The 22,870-nt window shown below is 32.0% G+C and overlaps 3 protein-coding genes across 3 annotated transcripts; 2 read left to right on the top strand and 1 right to left on the bottom strand.

Annotated features, from left to right (window-relative positions):
• Nucleotides 1–490: 490 nt before the first annotated feature.
• LOC130815336 (CASP-like protein 2B1) lies at nt 491–4,059 on the top strand. The gene is made up of 3 exons (XM_057681775.1): nt 491–1,268; nt 1,859–1,991; nt 3,397–4,059. Exons 1-3 carry the CDS (start codon nt 1,042–1,044, stop codon nt 3,646–3,648), a joined length of 612 nt encoding a protein of 203 aa, XP_057537758.1. The 5' UTR covers nt 491–1,041; the 3' UTR covers nt 3,649–4,059.
• A 39-nt stretch (nt 4,060–4,098) lies between these two features.
• Nucleotides 4,099–7,849, bottom strand: LOC130815335 (uncharacterized). The gene is given in 5 exon segments (XM_057681774.1): nt 4,099–4,633; nt 4,916–4,999; nt 5,663–5,857; nt 5,859–5,882; nt 7,111–7,849. Coding segments are annotated over 5 exon segments (996 nt in total). The 5' UTR covers nt 7,663–7,849; the 3' UTR covers nt 4,099–4,492.
• A 1,270-nt stretch (nt 7,850–9,119) lies between these two features.
• LOC130815072 (transcriptional adapter ADA2b) lies at nt 9,120–18,663 on the top strand. The gene is made up of 12 exons (XM_057681410.1): nt 9,120–9,413; nt 11,209–11,264; nt 11,984–12,162; nt 12,328–12,393; nt 12,505–12,630; nt 12,732–12,807; nt 13,882–13,945; nt 14,027–14,085; nt 14,687–14,897; nt 16,139–16,349; nt 17,903–18,139; nt 18,274–18,663. The coding sequence occupies exons 1-12, from the start codon at nt 9,370–9,372 to the stop codon at nt 18,481–18,483; spliced, it is 1,539 nt and encodes a 512-aa protein (XP_057537393.1). The 5' UTR covers nt 9,120–9,369; the 3' UTR covers nt 18,484–18,663.
• Nucleotides 18,664–22,870: the final 4,207 nt, after the last annotated feature.

The following is a 22,870-nucleotide window of genomic DNA, read 5'->3' as shown; positions in this document are numbered from 1 at the left end:
TATAATAGTTGTTAAAAACTTAAATGACATAAATTCATTTAATTGATCATTAAATTCAGTTATTTACATTGTTAGACTACCATAATTACAATTTTGAATTTCAGGAAAAATGTCCGAAATATTGAACCAGATGATAATTATGGAAACAAATATATAGAGGTGTTTCAAAACCTATAAACTCTTGATTAACAACGTATTTTGAGTTTCTTTATATTTAATTTTTTTTTTCACTTACAATATACATATATAAATACTTTATTATCCACCTTTATTTAATACTTGTATTAATCTAAAATTTTATTAAAATATTAACGTATTTAAAAATTTGTGCATTATACGGAATTATATCCTAATAACACTATAATCTAATAGAAATACTTCTATAAGTTAATAATTAAGGCCTAGTTTAAGATTATATACGGTGGGACGCCTTTCATCACATTTACCCCCTAGTGATTGTTTCTAAAGTACCTTTCTTACTTCCACGATTGCCCATATTTTCCCACTTGTCACTTCTCTAAACCTTGCATAAGTGACCAAGAAATATAAGCTTCACACTCATTTAGGGTAGTACAACTACTACCATTCACACTATTACTATTATCATTGTTTTGCCACAAACTTTTTGTAATAAATTAAAAATGTGTTTGATTTTGTGGTGAAATTTGGTTCACAACTTCATTTTTTGCATATGTTTTGGGTCCTACAATACTTTTCTTATTTTATGATTAAATGGGTCTTTATAAGATAGACCAAGTTTGCATTTTTTTTCATTACTCTCAATCTGTTTTTACTGGCTAGTGGCGAAAACCCACAGGCCAGAAGTACTGGAGTTAATTTGCCTATTTCTTTACACTTTGTTAATTTTCTTGTTTACCTTTTTGGGTTGATTGTGATTTGTGAGAGTTAGGGTTGTATAAAAAGAGAAAGTTTGAAAATTTTCTCCAAAATATTAAAGTTTTTTCTGTTCAGTTTCTTACACATTGATTATATTATTGGTTTAGATCTTTGAAGTAGTAGGTAGTTGTGAAGGAAGAAAAGATGAGTTTTGGAGGAGTTGGAGCAAGTCCTGGAAATGTGGCAGTTTACCATGGAAGCTGCACTGCTAAAGTTGTTGAAAAGAGGGTGAAAATGGCAGAATTGGTGTTAAGGGTTTTGATATTTGGGCTTGGTATTCTTGCAGCTGCTCTCATTGGTTTTGATACCGAGGTTAAGGTCATCTTCTCCATTACAAAGAAGGCTAAATTCACTGATATGAAAGCACTTGTGTAAGATTTACTCCTTTACTAATTTGTTATAACTTAATTATTAGCTTAGCTTTTGGTTGAGATTTGAACCCATGACGTTTAGTTATACCGATTCCAATACTAATGTAAAGAAACAATTTAACTATCGGCTTAAGCTTTTGGTTGAGCTTCGAACTCGTGACTTCTTGTTACATTCGCTCCGATAACATGTTAAAGAATAACTCAACTATCAGTCTAAGTTTTGTTTCTGATTGTTACACTAGCTCTTATACCATGTAAAGGAATAACTTAACTATCAAGTGTTTGATTGATATTCGATATTCGAACCCGTGACTTCTTATCGCACCAACTCATATACCATGTCAAAAAAACAAAGGTCCCAAACACAATTTATTTCCAATGTTTTTTCTTTGTTAGTATTGATAAAAAATATAGAATAATTTTTAAGTCATCTATTTGAAAGTTTAGGATCTGAAAATAAATAATTAAACTGAAATGAAAGTAACATAAATTATTTTTTGCTGCCTTTATTTTAAAAAATATTTTAATTTAAGGGACTTTGAGCACTTTTTATGTACTTTGTTTACCCTGTTTGTATGTTATGATAACAGGTTCTTGGTGATAGCTAATGGGATAGCTGCAGCATATTCTTTGATGCAAACAGTGAGATGTGTTGTAGGAATGATCAAAGGAAGTGTTCTCTTTAGCAAACCTCTAGCTTGGGCCATCTTCTCCGTTGATCAGGTATACTTCTATTATTATCATCTAAGTTTTAGAAAAATAACACAAATTGTTGTATGAGAGGGCCTCACTGTAAGACGTACCTCATATATGTTAAATAGCCCGTCTAATATATATTATGAGAATCTTGTTTAAGGTCGTCTTACCGGGAAACAGATTTATTTTGATTTTCTCAAAAAATTTAAGGTCTTATATAAGCAAGTAATTAGTTTAAGGTCTTTGCCCATGCCCAAAATTACCCCCGTTCGAAAGGTTGGTCTCTATGTACTTGCCATATCTTCTCATGCTCCACCCCATCCCGTTAGTCTTCTATGTGGTGCAAAGACTAATTTGCTTCAAGGACTCAATTAATTTGCTTTTGAAAACCATTAATGTACCTAGATGGAGCGGTGCTATGTGGTGCACTAAATATTTTAGGGTTGTCAACTCTTGTCTTTTCATTGGTTTTCTGGATTATATGTAGGCCGAGGAAAGAAAAAATTAGATGAGAATCAAATTCAAGATTTTACCTATTAGAAATTTAGAATGATACTTGCTATCCAACTGAACAAGACCCCATTCCTATCTCTTAATTGGTTTTTAATTGATAAACTTTACTAATTATAAATAGGTGGAATAATGAGATGGAGGGAGTATAATTTGTGATCTTTTTATATCGCGAACCCGCATGTTTATGTAATTGTGTCCCATGTTAAAGAACAAAACATAATTATGAAGTATTATGCTATTAATCTATAAATATGATTTTGGTGGGTCACATTAGGTAATAAGGATCCATAATCTAATGTAAGCTAAACAGCTTGGTATTGCTGGTCCCTATGTTGTTGATGTAGTAGATCAGCATATACTATCATTAAAGAAGTTCAATAAATTATACTGACACTGTGACACTAACCATTATGTACCATTTGAGCCTTTGAGGGTCAATAGAGAAAACAGTACCTCTTACATTTATTGATGAGTATCTTGTTTGGTATAGGGTTCATGAGTCACTACTTAATTTATTTCTATTGACTAGGTTTTTGAAAATTGGTTGGGAACTTGGGATGAATAACTTGCACCATTTTGGTTCGAACGGATGTATTCTTATCTTTATAATGTTTGAGCTTATGTAGTCCAATGTAGCAAATTTAGTAAAACAGATGAGTAAACAACTGATGGTAAGCTGTATTCACCTCGGGTTAGACTTGCCATTGGTGGAACTTTTGTCGTTGGTGGATTTCACATAAGACTTGATAAATTTTATTTTTGATTTTAGATGAAAAGGCTTAGAATGAAGTGAATCTATTTAGACCTTGTTCAGTGAATTTTTCTGAGTGATGTTTCCCAATCCGTGCGATTGTTCCCATGACTATCTTGGCCTTAACTAATGACATATGCTAAGCCTTAACTAGTACCAACTTTTCAGGTGATGGCTTACCTAACTCTTGCAGCAGTTGCGGCAGCAATACAGTCATCTGTGCTTGGAAAGTTCGGACAAGCAGAATTGCAATGGATGGAGACATGTGGGTTATACGGAAAGTTCTGTAACCAAGTAGCGGAAGGAATTGCAAGTTCGTTAGCGGTTAGTCTCTGCGCTATTGCTCTCTCCTGCGTCTCAGCTTATAGCCTTTTCCGATTGTATGGAGGGAACAAAGGGAAGAATCACATAAGGTGGTAGACTACTAGATTAGTAATGTGCATACATACATAAATATATATATAACGAAAATGGCTTCTTTTGCTGTCATATAAAGCCTTTGTATCAATGACTTGAAAGCATTTTCTGGTATGAAAATGTCATCCTCTGTTGTAGTTCGAAAGTAATTTAGGATTTTGTTGTGGCAAACTTTAAGCTTCTTTGTGTAATTACTCGTTTTGTGGGTTTGATGTGAGAGTTCATCAGATTGCTTGGCTAATTACATGAAACTCTAAAAAGGTTTCAAAGCTTCGAGTTGGCGCATTAGAAATTGTTCGCCAGACATTGATTTAATTGGACATGAAAATAGAAGGCTAGTTGAGTTAGGGCTCCTCCCCATTACTTATGTTAGCGGGCCTTGAAATTTGCTACAACAATTACATAATCTGAAAGCTTGTATAGCAGACTTGAATTATACAAAAATATGGACAATAATTGTCACCTTCATCTTATTAAAAAATATTATTAAGCGTGGAAAACTCACGGTAAATGACAACTCGAAATAAATAAGACACTAAAAACATAGAAGTATCTGCTTCAAAGAACATGATGATCTATTCTCTTTTTGTACCTGTATTTACTTTCATCTAAGTTGCGAAAAGTTGCACAAGTCGTGCTACTTTCTAGTCTCAAACATTTGAAATGATCAGAACTTCTTGACATCATTTTCCGAGTCACTTCATAAACCTCTAGATCTTCATCACACCCCACTGTCTCAATTCATTCGATTGAGAAACAAAATACTTGCTCTTAAAGCTGTTTCGCAAAATGATGCTATCATTGACCCATTGCCATAAAAATACAGGTAAAAAATGCTTGCATATCACTATACATCTTGAGTTGGAAAGAGTGTGGCATGTACCGTAGATTTCATCTTTGAATAGCATGGTGTCAAGCACGGGTTCACATCATTCATCAACGTGTCATCTAGACTGTCAGGTGTAGTTGAATCATCATCGCTGAAATCCTGAATCAGTGGTTGCAATAACATATCTTAAACAATAATGTAAATTGTCAAAGATAAAGGGTCAAAGCACAAGTTGTATCCATCAATTTTAAGTTTCATTTGTAGGCAAGTAAATTCTCTAGTCTAATCCCATTGATATATTTTGCTATTTGTATTTTATTTCCTTGTCAATCATACATGCTTGCAATGCGTGACCAAGGACAACCAACATGTTGAATCATGAATGCATGGAGCTCATCATATTAAAAATATGGGAAAGTGAATATTGATAATGAAACATACCAGGTAATTAGCAGCCTCTTCTTGATCATATATTGGTGTTCTTGGTGAGCTATATGCCTTGCATGTGTACTTCACTGCCTTAACCTGTATTTTTAGCAAAATTAACCAACTGTCAATTGAAATGTACTTGTAAAAGAATTGAAATATCGGAAATTCATTCAACATACTCTATCCCTTTAAGTTTGCTCCCCCGAGATAAAAAAATTGAATGCAATGTGGTAAACTGAAAGGAATGGAGGGAGTAAGCACAAAGGCGGCAACAATGCTGTTTTGAAATATAGAAGTACAATATATGCTTGTAATTTTGTAAATTATGCTAGTGACTAATGAGTTAGTGACTGTTTTAAGGACTGCTAAGTTGCATACTTGCACTATATAAGACAAAGTTCTAAATCCTCAACTCAACATTTTTTTTGTTTCTTGGAAAGTTATATAATCAAGTTAAGCAGACTTCCACTTCAAATTCGTGTACCAATGTCTGGTTTGCCCAAAAGCGACACGGTATTGTAAGCAGTAAGCAGTTTTCACTAAGACCTGAAGAACTCTCATTAGTTCAATTCTCTTGCTCTTGCAATGAATAATATCCAAGTTTTACATGAGAACAAGCATAACTTTCTATGGTGGTGATATATGGGTTGTCTTGACTTCTGATTGTCCTTCAAACTGACGAACTAGCAAGAATTTTGTTTCTTTGAAGTCCTCTCAAAAGAAATAAAAAAATTGGAGTAATTGTTATCGAAATAATACCTCAGCGATGTCCTCTGAAAGGCATTGTAGCTGACCCGTGAGAGAAGAAATTTGCCTCTGAAGAGTAGGAATGACCTGCCTTGCTTGATTGAGTTCTGAACCTTGCTTCTCTAACAGCTGTTGTAGTTTTAAGTTCATCTCTTCCGGAAACAAAACAGCGCTTTTCAGCGCCTTTATCTCTTCTCTTTGCTTCAAAGCATAAATCCTTTTACTTCTCTACCTATAACAATTGAAGCACACACATGAACACAGTTACAGGCTTACAGCTTAGCCCATCACCTATAACAATTGAAGCAGACACATAGACATCAGCAACTACTTAGTCCAAAAAAACAAGTCATTCAGCATACAGAACGCATTCCTTAGCCTAACTATTCATGTCTTCAACATAACATGAGTTTGGACGGTCGTATGTATACAATCTAATTCTTGAAAAAACAAAGAGGTTTCCAATTTAGTCCTGATAGCAAACGGAGCGAGGTGCACCTTCACGTGAATAACAAGTGCACATTAATATCCTCTTGATGATATTTCCTCTTGATATCCCTGCATAAATTGAACTGGAGACATACAAATCACACAGCTATTATAACTAAGGATACTATAAATTAGAAAGTATTTGCAAAATAATGTCATCCTATTTCCTTAATTATGTAAGCTAGAAACAATGTGATAGCAAAATTCGCTACCGTATTAATATATGACAACTGAACGTAATTCATTAAATCATACGAAGTCCAAGGTTTTTGATTATAAAGCATCCGTAGGACCATATTGAAATGCTGTTATCTATTGGTTGTTGACGTTTTTTTCTGTTGGTTTGTTTGATCTAGATGTATTGGTTGTTTCTATTGACTTAGCTTCAACTGTTTTAGGAGATGTTTGGCCAAAGTAATTATTGATTGTTGCAAAAGGTGGGTAAACAAGACAAAAGAGATTGAAAGCCAATAAAACTTTTTCATTTTGATTTTAAAAAAAAACTTTAGATAGCCACCTGCCGAACACTTTTTTTGCCTTATTGATCGACTAACAAACCAAAATTCAATCAAAAAGTAAAAGTCATTCACCAAACACTTCCAATCAGTATTCTTAACTTAAGACAACACAAACATGCAAAAATTGTGATAATAATATTCAACAAAATCCAGAAAAAGAAATGACTAATTTATATGGCATTTAATTCATACTTCTTCGGATCTTCATAGTTGTATACTCTTTGTTTTTACCCTATTCAATGAACCAACTAATTTTTACTTTTTAGTTGCTCGTGATTAAAAAGTTGATATTGCGTATGCATTGAGACCAATCAAATGGTAAATAGTGACCAGGCAAACAAGAGTAGCAATCCATTAAAATCTGGTATTATCATGAGATTGCTGATTTTCAAATTGGATATAAAAATTCAACTAAGCAAGAGGATGACAACATAATAAAGAAGTGAAAATTACTTCAAGATTGCGTTCCTGAAGCAAAGACTTAAGCTCAGCAATCTCCGCCTCCTGATCTTTATTCAAGCTAAGAAGCTCCCTTTCACTCCTTAGCACCATTGCTAAAGTCCTCGTATTCGTCTTCACCTCTATCAATGCCTTTTCCTTCTTCTCACCCGAGGTTGAGCTCGAATTCGATGCTTTACCAAACAATTTCGTAGGAAGATTACTCAAATTTGATCCTTTCCAAGCAGATTTTTTCAAATCCTGTGCAATGAAATCTGCAGGAATAACCAGCTGCAATGCTCGATCACCATTATTTTTTGTCATTTTAGATTTAGAACTGCCTACTGTTCTCTTCTCCATGAAATTCTTCACCATAGATGTAAAACTCTGCTCATTTTTAACAGAATTAGTTTTGATAATAGCATTGGTTTTGGAAACTTCATTTTTTATTAAAAATCTGGGATTTGACAGAAATGATTTGAATTCAGCAGAAGAAGATGGTGAAGAAGCTTGCGAATCGAATGAATCGTAGCGAGAAGAAGCTTTACGGATACCATAGGAAGACATTTGAGCGGAGAGTGAAAGAGATTGATTGAAGTGGAAAAAGAGAAGAAAATTTAGGGTTCTTGAAGATTGAATTTGAAATTGAATGTTATGGAAAACAACAAATTATAAGTAGGCATATTGAAGAAACTTGAGATTTTGTATAATTGTAGATGAATTTTTAGTGACTTTTTAACATGTAACAGCATGTTGTCAGGTCGTGCTATTTTTAAAGTTCAAATTTATAAAAGCGCCGGGTATCATAATTTTTTTATATTTATATATACTTACGGTAATAATGTAAATGAAAAACTATTGTAATTTTAGTTGAAAAATCTCTAAATTACTTTATGGCCATACTTATTTAACTTTAATCATCTCATTTTCTTCATAAAATTAATTTCAATGCATTACCATTGGGAGAGTGGTATTAAGTCGTAATGGAAATTTGTAAACAAATTTTTTTTTTATAATCAAAGTTTCATTACCATGCGAATGATAAGAAACTTTTAATGAAATTTTGCACTAAAAATGATTTTCATTACCACCATTTAATGCTATTCATCAAATGGATCGTTATTTCTTGTCAATAAGTCACATTATAATTTCCATATATAAAAGAGTTTTTTTCATTAAAATGTTACATGATAAATGGATAAAGTTAATTTTCCTTTTGAATTTGTATTTGTAACCATTGAATATAGATGAACTCTGTTTTACTAAGTTTTATTGGTGAATTTCACAAAAAAATTCCTCTTTTAGTAATTGTCTTATTTTTTTATTAAGAAAGTTATTTCTTTCATACTTTTTTCGTTTTTTTAACTTGTATCTAAATACTTTTTTGCATAGTTTAATGCGTTTTGTCGAATCATATAGAGTTATGTATAAATAAAAATTATAAAAATTTAATATTATGAAAATATGTGACGAGAAAAAAACAAAATCTTATATGATTATAGTTTTTTCATGTATAGGAGCTGAAATAAATAAATCATTACAAAATGATAAATAGTTCCAATGTTGGTTTGAGTGCAAGTAAAAAAGAATTGTAAATGTATCTCTTTAAGCTCCACAAGATTCCTCAATTTTTTATTAACTTATTCACATTTTTTTAAATTTATGCAGAAGTAAATGAAATATTTGCTTTAAAATACGAATGATTATTTTTAGAAGTTTAATTTAATATTTAATAAAAAATTATGGGCCAAGTTGGAGTTGGTTGGGCTCCATAGGCCCAGCCATTTTACGCTAATGTTGTATTTAATAAAGTCCGACTCAACTCATTTTCATTTAAGCATGTTCCATCTTTTATTTGGCCCACTGCACAGGTCCACTTGAGAGTATCGACGTGAGCTAGAATATAAAGAAACCACAAATTCTTATATAAGATGGTTTTACCATGAGATATACTTTATATTTGAATTAAATAGAATAATATTAAAACTTTTAATTTATTATCTTTTTATTTAAAAATGTCAAATCGTGAAACAATGAACAGTTAGTCTGTTTTGATTTTCTAAGGTCAATACAGATGTAACTGTAAATCCTAAATCATGTAGTGTTAATGCGTTAACCTTACCTGCTAGCCACGAAATTCATCAGACCTACCTTTTTCTGATTTCTGTAATCATAGTACAGTACTAAGTCACTGCGACTGCATTTGAATATTACAGATTTTTAGGGTTTCTTCCAATTAATTTGATTCGAAGAAGAAGAAGAAGAAGCAGTCAAATGGGTCGTTCTCGTGTTCATTTTGATGAAGATTCAACTCAAAGGTCACTTCTTCATTTTCCCTTAGTTTCATCATTTTTTGTTTGTTCAATTATTCTTTTCTAAATTGAATTTACTTTTTCAGCCTACTTTCATGAATGATAATCAGACTTTGAATGATGTTAGATTGCCAAGAATTTCGTACTGGTGCTAATAGTTCTACTTGTTATCTTTGTTGAGATTTTATATCCGGATTGAATGTATATGATTTGATTATCATTTTAGTTTTTCATTTAAACCTTGGAGATGGAGTTTCATTTCTTTTTAACAAACAAGCATAAGTTAATCACCCAACCCAACAAGCATAAGTGAAGCACATCGAGGCGCCCAAGGCGTACGCCTCTTGTAGTGGGCTTTGCCTCACCTAGCCAAGGCATTTTTGGCCAAGCCTTAGCATGAGGCACACAAGGGGCGAAGTGTGCTTGCAAAGAAGCAAGAGAAATTGGGATTGACCTAATACTTTGGTGGAATCCTGCAAGTTATATGGAAGTAGGAACATGTGAAGGTTTAGGTCTAATATTGCAATCTTGAATTCAATTTCAATGTGCTAATTACATTCACGGAAAATTGTATTTCAAGTAATATGGAGAGTAGTATCTGGTGTTCGAGTGGGGAATCCCATCAAGCAAACCCTTAAAACACCAAAGCTTACATATTACAGCAGCCATATATCACAATAATAGGTGAGTAAAAAAACTAAGTCAATCAGATAAAGAGCAACGACTAAGAAAACAATTAACCTAATTGGAGTTGCACCATCCACTTAAATTCATATCACAGTAAGAGCAAAGATGATACATTGACCATGATAACTTTTGAGATAATGGATCACACGAATTGCAGGATAGCTACGTCCCCAATGTTCGTGGTCAAGAACCCCAAGAAATTGGGAAGAATGTCCACAGAATAAACCAAATTGTCTTGTAAGAGACTTAAATTAGTAGACCAAATATCTTGTAATACTAGTCACTATTTTCAAGAAGAGGACTAGTGGGGCTATTTATGATTATGTTCCATAAGAGAATGAAAAGGTTTTGATCCAAGGTTGTCGAATTAAAAAAAATAATGTCTAGCGTATGCTTCTTTTGACACAAATAAATAACTTTCGAGTTCCTCTCCGCTTCAATGTCCAAAAAATATTTAAGCTCACCTATATCCTTCAAATGGAAACTAGAATACTTATACTTTTAGAAAGTAGTAAGAGCAACGAAAACATTCTCAAATTGATCATATCATTCACCTTCACAAAAATATTTAGTTGCACAAGACCTTTCTAACTAGTGAAAGGAGTAAGATTGCTTAAAACCATGTCTGAACCAATATCTAGGTGCTTGATTCAAAGATGAAGGAATTTTGCAATATACATACCTTACAGGTTGTGAGCTATGAAAACCTAGGGGCATTCTCATATAGACCTTTAAATCTTCATGTAAAAAGGTATAATGCCCATCCATCTAGTACGACTCCCAATTTTAAGCTGCAGTTGGTAGTCCTTCTTAACACTTTTGGTGAAGTAATTTAGAAGCTGTATTTCTCAATTGCATGTTCTATTCTCATTATGCAATCACCCAAATGACAGGTGGTGGAAATAATGCTGTATATACCTTTATTTATGTAAGGTTTCTTGTTAATAAGTGAGCTTAAAATGATTATATTTATACCTTTACTATCTAAATTTCATATTGTGATCATAATAAGGGGATAAATGTATTTTAATAGCTCTTGTTTCATGAGTACACTTCTTTTCTGGTTCATGGTTGGCTTGGATTTTTGTTTTAACCATCTGTGGCTCCTTTGCAGATCAAGAAGGAAAAAGAATGCCTCTAGTGGGGAAAGCATAGAATCTGCTTTAGGAGGTATTTGCTTTTGCTCAAAACGTCTCATTAAGCATGTTTAGTACAAGTATGAATTACGTGAGTGCTAGATGAGGGAACATTGTATGCTATGCTATATCTGTGAAATGATCTACATGGTGACATTTGTGAATGACTGGGGTAATTGGAGTTTTTCAAAATCATGAGGCGTATTCATAGGTTGCCTTGAATGTGTGAAATTGATATCATGCCCAATAGATATATTTCCTCCTTGACATGGTTTTTTAGCTTGTTTAACATATATTTTTGCATTGATTGTTTTCATCCGCTCGTAGCGTTGATTATTTACTTATTTATGTAACACTTAGGTAAAGTACGCTGTTTATTAAGTATTGTATATACAAAACAGCTAATTATTAAAAATAGCTTCTCCAGTTGTTTTTTTTTTTTTTTTTTTTCGTTTTTGGCTAATTTTTTTATAGTTGAAAATTCATTCAAATCTTTTGGTTTGGATCGCTTCATAAAATTTAAAGCAAAATGTGGATGTAAAGTTGGTGAAAAGCCATTTACCAAAAAATCGTACTCGTACATACTAAGTGTAATTGTACTTGCCTTGTGTGTGAATTTTGCTTAAAATGAAAAGCCATTTTATGAGACAATCTTTTTGTTTTTGACCGCTTTATTGAATATTTTTATCAAACAAGTTGTACATACTATGTGTAATCGTCCTTATTTTGGCTTCTTTTTTTCTCATGACTCAGGACAAGGGACAGGGGATGGAAAGAAGGCTTTATACCACTGTAACTACTGCAACAAAGATATCACCGGTCGAATTCGTATCAAGTGTGCTATGTGTCCTGACTTTGATCTGTGCATAGAATGTTTTTCTGTTGGAGTTGATATGAAACCTCACAAAAGCGATCATGATTACAGAGTTATGGTGCGTCAAGTCTTTCATCTACAGTTGTCCCTCTCAAGTTCCATTCTCAACTACGTTGTTACAATTTAATTACACATTATTAACTCCCCCGCCCCCCCTGCTTCCCTAAGGCCTAAAGTTGATGTCAAGGCTGCTGATGACGTGTTCTGTATATACTAATAACAGGATAGTTTGTCGTTTCCGCTGATTTCTTCTGATTGGAATGCGGATGAAGAGATACTACTCTTGGAGGTGTTGAAATCTTTCAAGCATTTTAGCTGCATTTCATAGTTATTTAGTACTTGCAAGGATGTAGGGATTTCATTTGATTACATTCTCCTATCTTTGATGTTCTTTTTATAGGGACTTGAAATGTATGGTTTAGGAAACTGGGCAGAGGTTGCAGAGCATGTGGGCACTAAGAACAAAGAGCAGTGCATTAATCACTATACAAATGTATACTTGAATTCACCAAATTTCCCTTGCCCGGTATGAAATTATGACATGAACCAAGTTCAATTTTTGTTTGTCAGGTCTTGCTTTCCCCAATATTTTGTTGAATCATTGAAAGAGTTACATTTTACGTCCAGGACATGTCTCATGTTGATGGGAAAAATCGAAATGAGCTTCTTGCTATGGCAAAGGAAAATAGTGAAGATAGAAGAGGTTTTTGTTATATTTTTCGAATAATTAATTTTAAGTTTATATACCAGGCTTCTTGGTTTTTAAAAGATCATGTGGATTGTTGGCTACGCGTAAGTTTGTGCTACTAATTGTTACTTTCTTTTTTTTATTTGGTGGATAGTTGATGATGCTGTAACGAGTTAATGAATATTTATTGACCTATAAGGTCAATAAAATTATATTTTTTCAGATATGGCAGAGCAGTAGGTGGGGGTAATTTTGAGGTTGCATGAGTTTAGGCCGGTTTTTTCAATATCATTCTATCAGGCCAGGAACACAATGACTATACTGCATAGATAATAGATAAGTAGTAATAACTGAAAATTGCAAGAGAGACAAAGTGAGAATGAATATATAATCCATCTGAATTCAACAACAATAAGCAAAGCAAACTAGAACTTGCCATTGTCAAATACAGAAACCATATTGCATCAAAATTTTTAAATACAACTATAAACATATAACTCAGGTTTCACATGTCCTTTGCGATTTAGGACATTGCGAAATATGTTGGGTGGATGTTGTCTTGATTAGTTATATGAGTCCTAAAATACAGTAAATAGTAGGAAGGCGGTGGCATACAAGTAAAGAATAGGCATGCAGATAGGATTCATAATCAATTAATTATAGCTGGGTTTTTTATTTGAGAGCCTTTAAAATGAAATGATGACGTGTCAGGTGGTTTAGCCTATTTTTGGTTTTCTTGGTTCAAAATTTCTTGTTCAAATGGCTATTTTGTTTGTTTGGGTAGAAACTTTTCCATGTCTGTTCTTATTTTATTTTATAGAAATCAAGATCAGGTAAGTTGTAGATAAAGATTTACGTAAAATTGTACGCAGCTGCTCTTTTGAGAAGGAACTCCCTCCCAACAACTTCACATTAATATATGTAGCACAAACTTGAGCCAGTGACAAGACATTTATTTTCTTTTTTTTTTCTTGTGCTTGAATTTCGAATCAGTTGTCCATTTTATGTGGTTATCTCAAGTATATAGCAAAACACAAGGTATGCAGAAAACATGTACTAAAATTGTGTATGTGTTCACAACATTTACAGGATCCACTCCTTTTGGTGATCACATTGTGAAAGCAGAGCCAACGTTTTCTCCTACCAGAGTCAAGTAAACATAAATCTCTTCTGTTGTTTAATGCAAGCCTTTTACCAGTGCTTACATGCCGTACCTTTCAAATATATTTGGCAGAATTGATGAATTGCCAAAGAAAGGTCTATCAGGCCGATTATTATCTGTGCAAAATGCTGGTGAGTTATTTCTTTCTTTTACAATCATCAGAAGGACAACATAAATGCTTGAAGTATTATAATTTTGTACGATAAGATGCTGAGAAACTAATTCAAGATGACGGGTTTGCAAAATACTTGTGATGTTTAGTTATGTTATTTTTGAGCTAAAAGGCTCATGTAGTTATGTAATCTAGGTTCTGAAAGATTTGTCCGTTTAAATTAATATTTTACCTAGCAGTTAGATCCTGGACGTGCCTTGTTTGATTAGTATAGTTGACTCGAGTAACTTGGGAAATAGAGTTTCCATAAAAGAATCCAAAAAGTTATGCTTGTTGCTTGAAGATGAGATTCTGACTTGATGATTCTTCTAAGTGAAGTAAGGAAAGGCCTTTTAACTGTGACATGGAATAGCATAAAGTTCCTTTTTACCTAAATCACGGTTACTCAACAAATCATATTGTTATCAAATCTATGTTACAGAGGTTACCAAAGAGTCTAAGTGCCCCAGTGTTTGGATTCTACTTCCTTGCATATGCATGATCCTTTTCCCCAACTAAATTTTTGGTATTCATTTGCGTGATAATATGTTTTACACATTCACTTTGCATCTGAAGTACAGATTCTCATGTAAACCCAATTGGGAAGAAACCTCCAAAGGAAGAAGATTCCTCCTTGGTGAGTTTAAGCGGATTCAACCCGAAGCGCCGTGAATTTGACACGGAATATGATATAGATGCTGAGCAGTTGCTTGCGGAGATGGAATTCAAGGATGCAGATACTGAAGAAGAGCGCGAGCTTAAGTTGAAGGTGTTGCATATTTACTCAAAAAGGTAGGTTATTCACTTCACTATCCTTTTCAGGCATTTTTCATAAGTAGAACGTTCTAATGAACTGGTAAACTATGGACTTGAGTAAATGTCGCTGTTATTGATAGATTCTTCTTTCTTACATATGCTCAATCTTCACAACTCTTCTCCAACTTTTTGAACAGAACAAGTTTTTGTTCAATAACTACTAAATCTTTTTTTTTTTTTTGATTTGGGGATAGGCTAGAGATCAATACAAGGGGAGAGTGGGAATTAAATCTTCATGTAGGTGGTGAGAATCGAACTCTGTCACAAGGGTGAAAGGGAAAACCCTCAACCACTAAGCTAACCCTAGATTCTCATAACTATTATCTCTTATTTGAACTTATTGCTCCTAATCTTAAGTAGTTGTAGCTCTGAAATTGAACTTGGATACCCTTATCTGAACGTATTTAGACTAATTAGACCTCGCCCTGTTTTTATTGGCTGATGTAAGCCTTAGTTTGATTATTTTTGTATGAGGACACAATTAGGCAGGTACTTGCCACAAAACATATAGAAGAGACTTCAAAATATGGTTGTGGATCAATTAATTACTGCTAGTCGTATTATAAATGTAGCTTTTATGATATAACTATCATCTAAATGGAAATGTAAGTCTGACTTTTAAGTATAAGTTGCAGAGATAGCTGTTACTGTTCGGGTACAATGATGACATGATGACATCCACACTCCACAGTCATAAAAGTCATTCTTTTTCAAGACAAGCTTGTATCTTTTGCCAGATTATGCTTGATCACACATTGACTACACTAGTATCTGAAGGTGTTCTTCTGAACCTGCCTACTGCAGAACTGATATTGACCGTCAATGTTACTAAATCCAATAGATTGTGGTTTGTGAATGTCCATAAGATTTGTTATCTGATCGTTTGGTGGATATTATTTGTGAACAAAATAGTTGGTGTCTGTTTGATAAATACGCAAGAAGTTACCCATCTGTATTAGTATCACTAAACTAATGTATTGCCTTATTATGAGCTTCACATAGTTTTTGAAACTGGGGCTCAAATTTGGATCATGTAGCTGTTGCACCAATAAAAACTTGAACGTTTTCTAGGAGTTTGCTTTGATCCCTATCAAAATTCAACTGTACAACACATAGAATTTAATTCCTACTTTATTCTCACTCTGGTAAGAAGGTAGGGAAAAGCAAAAGTTTTTTTTGTTGCAGGGTGTTATTCATGCTACCTTGACACTTGACAGGCTTGATGAGAGAAACAGAAGGAAGGAATTCATACTTGAGAGAAATTTGCTTTATCCCAGTTCTTTTGAGAAGGACTTGACCCCTGAAGAAAAGGCAATATGTCGTCGATATGATCCTTTCATGCGGTTCCATTCAAAGGAAGACCATGAAGATATGCTACAGGCTATAATTGCAGAACATCGCACTCGCAAACGAATTCTGGAACTTGAGGTGAAGTAAAGCCTTTAATTTATATTTTATACCACTCAGTAAAGAGGGCTCATATCACTTATTTCCTCCGACCTCCGTTCCCTTTTGATGTGCTTTTTCATAATTTTCAAAGCACGTGTTCAAGTCTCATTATCTATAAATGCATTTCATAAAAAATTATAAAAAGTTATAACATAATTATATATGTCGAGACGAATCTAATAAAATCTCACATGCATATATTTTAACTTGTACATACGCATGAAAAATCATGTACATGTTCCTCTGTCTTAAATAGAATATTCCTTATGAAAATATAAAAGGGGAGCTGAGGGAGTACATGCTTAACAGGAGAATTTGAGCCTGAGCTATCTAAAAAATTTACTCAAAAATCTTTTCTTTAAGGTTGATGCTAGTTTTGACATGAAATTCATCTAAAGCTACATATTTTTGGAGTTCAAGCACTGGCTGGATTATGGTTTATGAACACCATAGAGGCTGATATTCTATGACTCTGCTTGTTAATTGTGATTTTGTTAGAACATACTATAAAACTATGTTCAAAAATTGAATTTGTTTTGTACATATAGATGAAATACAACTTCTTAGTAACATAATCAATTATTCCATCCAATATTTAGATAGATGATAAATTAATAAGAAATCTCAAACCCGATCTTGTACGTCGGATGCTATGAGAGATCTGAAGCCAGACTTATTCTGGCTAGCTTAGGCAGTGTCAGGGTAACTTTTACAAACTTTGGTTAGCCAAGGTGTAAGCTCTTGACTACCCATTAATCTCAACATTCGATTACCTCAATGTCATTGAAATTTTGGAGGGGTCCGATGTATGCAATTTTCACCTTGTAATACCAAAGAGGTTGTACCCGTAATAAAAACTCTTTAAAATAATTACCGTGTCATTTTCTTTTGTCTCTATTTTTTTTCCCACAACATTAACACTATGTTTGGATAATAATTTTGGAGAGGAAAGAAAGAGAGGGAAGGGGAAGGAAGAGAAGGGAAAGGAAGGTAAGAGAAGTGGAAGGGAAATAGCTCTTGTTTGTATAGGAGGGAAAGAAAGGGAAAGAAAGGAAAATGAGAGTTTTTCTTTCAAATCTTTATAACTTTAGAGAGATTGGAGCCTTAACAAAAAAATCCATCAAATTCTTTCAATTTTCTCCCCTCTAAATCCCTTCCTTTCCATTTTGCTATCTAAATAAGGGATTCTTCTTTCCTCCAAATCTCTCCTCTTTCTTTCCCACCGTTTCCTTCCATTCAAATACACTCTAAGGGTTTAGCCTTTGATCATAGTTTCAATTTCCAAACTCTGAGGTTTTTGTATAGCTGTAGTCAAAGTCAAGTATTAGCTGATGTGCTTTTTTAAAAGACTTTTGTGGATGAGGATTTAAATATTTTAACTTGTGAACAGTCATTCCGAGCTTCTAACTTGAAAAGAAATGAACAGTTTATTTTGTAATCCTCAATTTTTATAAACCATCAGATTAAGGACCTCTAATTAAAATCAGATGATATCACGTTCACTGTAACATCGTCTCCTGTAATGACTGCAGGAAGCTCGTGCTGCTGGTTGCCGTACATCTGCTGAGGCAGATAAATCTTTTGAGGTGAAAAGGCGAAGAGAAGCTGAAGAAAGTGCTTGTAGAGCTAATCAATTTAGTCAACATATGTCCATGGCTTTCGAAACTGGGAGTGAATCATCGTCATTGATATCGGGGCAGAGTACTTTCACCTCTGCTGATGATTTCGATATAGGGAGATATCCGGGCGAAGAATTGCTTTCTCAAGCTGTAAGTTAAATGTTTATTTCCCCACTTCTACCTTACCCTTAAGGTTATATCTGTGCTAACCTTAGAAAATTGTTTATTAATACAGTTTTCACTCCTAAAAATCTTACTTTTTGCATTTCCGAATACTTTGGCAGGAGAAACAGCTCTGCCATGAGATCAAGATACCCCCAGATCTGTATCTGAAGATGCAGGAAACGTTATCAGTTAAAATCTTCAGCGGGGATATGACTTGTAATGTGGATGCTTACTGCCTGTTTGATATCGAGCCCGTGAAAATCGATCGTATATATGATATGCTTATTAGAAAGGGCATTGCTCCTCCCGGAGGGCGAGATAGGTCATAGTCTCGTAGTCTTGTCTTGCTCGATTTTTCGGATTGCAAATACAATCTCTTCATGTTTTGAACTATCACAGATGGGATTCTACTTGTAGACAAGGGGGGTACAAAAATTGTGTTAAGCAGATCCCAGGAGATGTGGCATCTTAATTGCAAATAAATTTTAGGAAAAATTGTCAATAATAAATCAACATTTGCTCGATCCGGTAAAAATAAACCTACATATTATTTATTTTAAGTAAACTCACCTATCGAGTATAAATGTATAATCACTAAAAATAAACTCACTTTTGTTTATTCTTAATTACATGACTTACAAAGGTTATAAACAAAAGGGGATTTATGTTGGCAATTATAACTAATGGATCAATTTAGTTAAAAATAAATAATAAGTGAATTTATTTTTAATGGATCGAGTAATTATTGTTTTATTATTCTCTATATTCCTCAAGTTTCATTATTTTTGCATAATTGTATTGTATATATATATATATATATATATATATATATATATTATAGATTAAAATATTGTTTGGAACTATCTGGTAAGTTGAAAATTTAGTTAACTACCTAATAAGTTTTTGGTTAGCTAAACTACTTGAAAGTTCTAAGACTTCGTCTGATATTTAGTCACTAATGATGCTAAAAAGAATGAGTTTTAATGTGTCTGATCATCTTTACTCTGCTGGTTTTCTTAGCATGTAGAAATTTCAACATTCTTGAATTGATAGTTTTTCATGTTATGTGATAAATTTATATGATTATCACTTAGTTCTCTCATTTTCTTGTGTTAAAATAAAACAAAACAATTAATACTAGTATTAGTATAATATACTTCTCCTATCTTACATGTGATAAAATCTAATCTATATAAGGCAAGGAACTAACAAAAGGAATATTTCGAAATAAAATATAAAATAGAAATAGAAATCATGTAATTTTTTTATGTACAGAAATCATGTAATTGAAAATACAACGTATTAAAAAATTTCATTATTATATTATCATCATTATATACAGTGTATTCAACTTATAGGAATATAAATTATGATCAGGGTTTGGGAAGAAAGAAAGACGGCAATTTATATCCAAAGAGAATACAGTCAAAGAATCTCTCGACTCAAGAAAAAAAAAATTCTATTATACTATCTATTTCTTAAATACAATTTTCATTTATATGAAATATGATTTTTGGAAACAGAAAATAGAGACAATATTTAAAATCGTACAATAAAAAATAGGAAAAAATCAATATAATTGACAACAATTTCATAAAATAGGTTCGTTAATTCCTTCATAAATCATTGTAAAGAGTTTTATCAATACAATTTTCTTGGAAAAGATTATGAATTTCATTATTGTATCAAAAATCTTTTATTTTTAATATAATATAGACTAAGAAAAGGGAAAGATAGGCTGACCTTACATAAAAATGTGATACTTACTCTCCAACTAAGTTAAAATCCAATTCTCATATTATTATAAAAACATTTTAACTATACAAGAAATTAAGTAAATTAGAAGAATGCGATTCATAAGAACAATATAATCTAAAAATAGAAACAAAAATCAAATAATTGAGCATACAACATATTAGTCCTCAAGTACATAATACTCCCCCCTATTCAGCCTAAATGTCCCATTTAACTTTTTACACTTGCCGAGGCAATATTTTAACCTTTAATATCTTAAATTATTCTTAATTAAAAATTATAAAAAGTTGATATTAATATTCCTTGTATTGAGACAAATCAAACAAGATCCTACATGACTATGTTTTAACTTATAGATTAAGAATAAAATACAAATTAAGAGTGATAAATGAATAGTGCCAAAAATCAAATGGGACATTTAGGCTGAATAGGAGGAAGTATTTCTTAAAATTAGAAACAAAACTGCTTTTTTTTTGAGGATGGATATATACTGCATTTAGTTCGTAAATACATAATATTTCTCATAATAAATAACAAAAATCATACTATAATTTTATTGTTCATAAATACATGATATTTCCAATTAAAACTAGAAAACGAATCATACAATTAACGATATTGCATAATATTTCTTAAATGCACATATATTATTATTTCATAAGATTAAATACAAAAATCATGCATAATAAATATTATTTACCTAAAATAGAAAAATAATGTAGCATCAGTTTACGTGTATACATATGCATAAAAGCCCTTTCATGTAAAATATCCCTCGATAAACAAAAACATCAACCAGAAACTTTTTCCTAAAGCTTTTCAATTTTTACAAATATCAAAAAATGGCTTAACAATGCTACTAGCACTCTTATTTTTTTCCACATTTTTTCAGGTATGATATACCAAAATACGTATATCTTTTTTGTATATATATTCCATTTTCTATTTTAGAAATTTTGCTAGTCAACTAGAAATTTATTTATTTTATTTAGAAAGCTATCTGTAGTTTATATTTGTTTGAGTCCCACAAAATTTTCTTTTATTTTTTATCAATTAACTTAATTTGTTAAAATTTGTGCAAAAATAAATTTGACACATGCTTTGAAATGAAGAATTATTACTCAATTATTTTTTTGCATGGGGAGAAAGTTGTAGACAGACTTTACCCTAAAATAATTTAATTAGGATAAAGTTGTGTATATCAGTCCAAACCCCTTAAAAGCTCATCTTAAACGTCGTTGTTCAGGTTGTTGTAGTAGTTGGCGTTCAACTTTTTCTTCTTGTATAGTTATTTAACACAATTTATATTGTTATACATATTTTTTTTCTATGATAATTAGAAATTAAACTAACAATTATACATTTTTTTTTATGATAATTAGAAACACAATTTATATATTGTTTAATTTGGTAGCAATAGCTGGAGAATGTGAACTTAGTACGTGTAAATAAAAATGCTTTGAAACCTACAAAAGAGTTGGAGAATGCATTGAAAAACAACCTCCTGGGAGTGGCTACACATGTCTATGTGTTAATTGTGGAATTTAATTCTAATTATTCAAAATTAATCATACAATCATGTACAAGTTAATCATTTATTTTAAAAAATAATTAATCAGTTTTTTTTTAGATGAAATAATTAATAAGTTAATTGTTCCTTTAAAATAATTTGTTTTTTTGATGAGAGGAATATTATAAATATAATTAATAAAATAATGAACTAATAAATATAATTAGTTAATCATTCCTTTAATAAAATAATTAATTATTCCTTTAATTAAAATAATCAATACTCCAATATAATAACATTGCATATAACAAAACTATATTCATTTGGCACTTCACAAGTTTAATTTGTAGAAATAAATTTGTTCTTTAAGGATCAACATGTAATAGGAGTATATATATAAATTAAACATCTAAATTGTGATTTAATGTATTTACACCATATATAAGTTAGAAAAATCTGAATTAAGCTAACGATTGAGGATTTTTTTCACACTTGTTATAAGGGTTTAATTTTGATTTCTCACCTTCTATATGACAAATTAATTTTCTTTAATGTCTTGTATGTACGCTAAAATCAAATAAATGAACTTGACTCTATCTTTGAAGTACTTTTATAATAACATAAAGAATATATTTCAATTTTTCTAAGCATACTCAAATATAATAAGAAGCATATATCATATTTCTAACCTATGTACATAATGTATAGATTTAGATATATAATAAATTAATAATTATTTTAAATTTAATAGAAAGATATCTAATGAAATAAATAAATGTCATAATATTTTAGAGAACATTCAAAACAATATTTTAAATAGCTACCTATTTTATTCTCTAAATCTTGATGAATAGATTAGAAAAACCGATAAAAATAAATAAAAATATATATAGTTGAGAACCCTTGAAATTAAAAGCTCTAATTAGTGATTGCTTACTTTACTCATGCTTTTTGAGAGGTACATCTGAAAATTAATTAAATACTACATAATAATAATAATAATAATAATAATAATAATAATAATAATAAAGTCAACCTAGATAGTACTCCATATCCTAGTAAAGATAGTAGACCCCCTTATAACTTGTAAGAGAAAGTTATGGGTTGCAAACAAAGGATGCAACCGAGAGAGGGTAACGATAAGTATTAGCATACTGAAAACTGATAAGGCCAGATGCAGGAATGGGTTTTCCATCGTTAACAAGGCAGTCATCAAAACGGATCCTTCGAAACACTGATGGATCCACGAGTCTAGCGGAACTGAACCAGTCGCAATTTAGATGGAGTTTGGTAATGGTGCATCCGCTCATGCACCCATTCTCGATCACAACTGTGTATGTTGGAATTCCGCTTGGTAATGGTCTTGAAAGTGATTGGTGTATTATTATTTCATCTTCCGAACATGCTTTGTCTCCTGCCCCGAATCGGTCTAGTCCTACATATTTATCGTT

Source organism: Amaranthus tricolor, chromosome 6, assembly GCF_026212465.1.
Source record: "Amaranthus tricolor cultivar Red isolate AtriRed21 chromosome 6, ASM2621246v1, whole genome shotgun sequence".
NCBI classification, from domain to species: domain Eukaryota; kingdom Viridiplantae; phylum Streptophyta; class Magnoliopsida; order Caryophyllales; family Amaranthaceae; genus Amaranthus; species Amaranthus tricolor.
The sequence above is the reverse complement of the archived record's forward strand: the minus strand, read 5'-3'. Positions and strand labels throughout refer to the sequence as shown.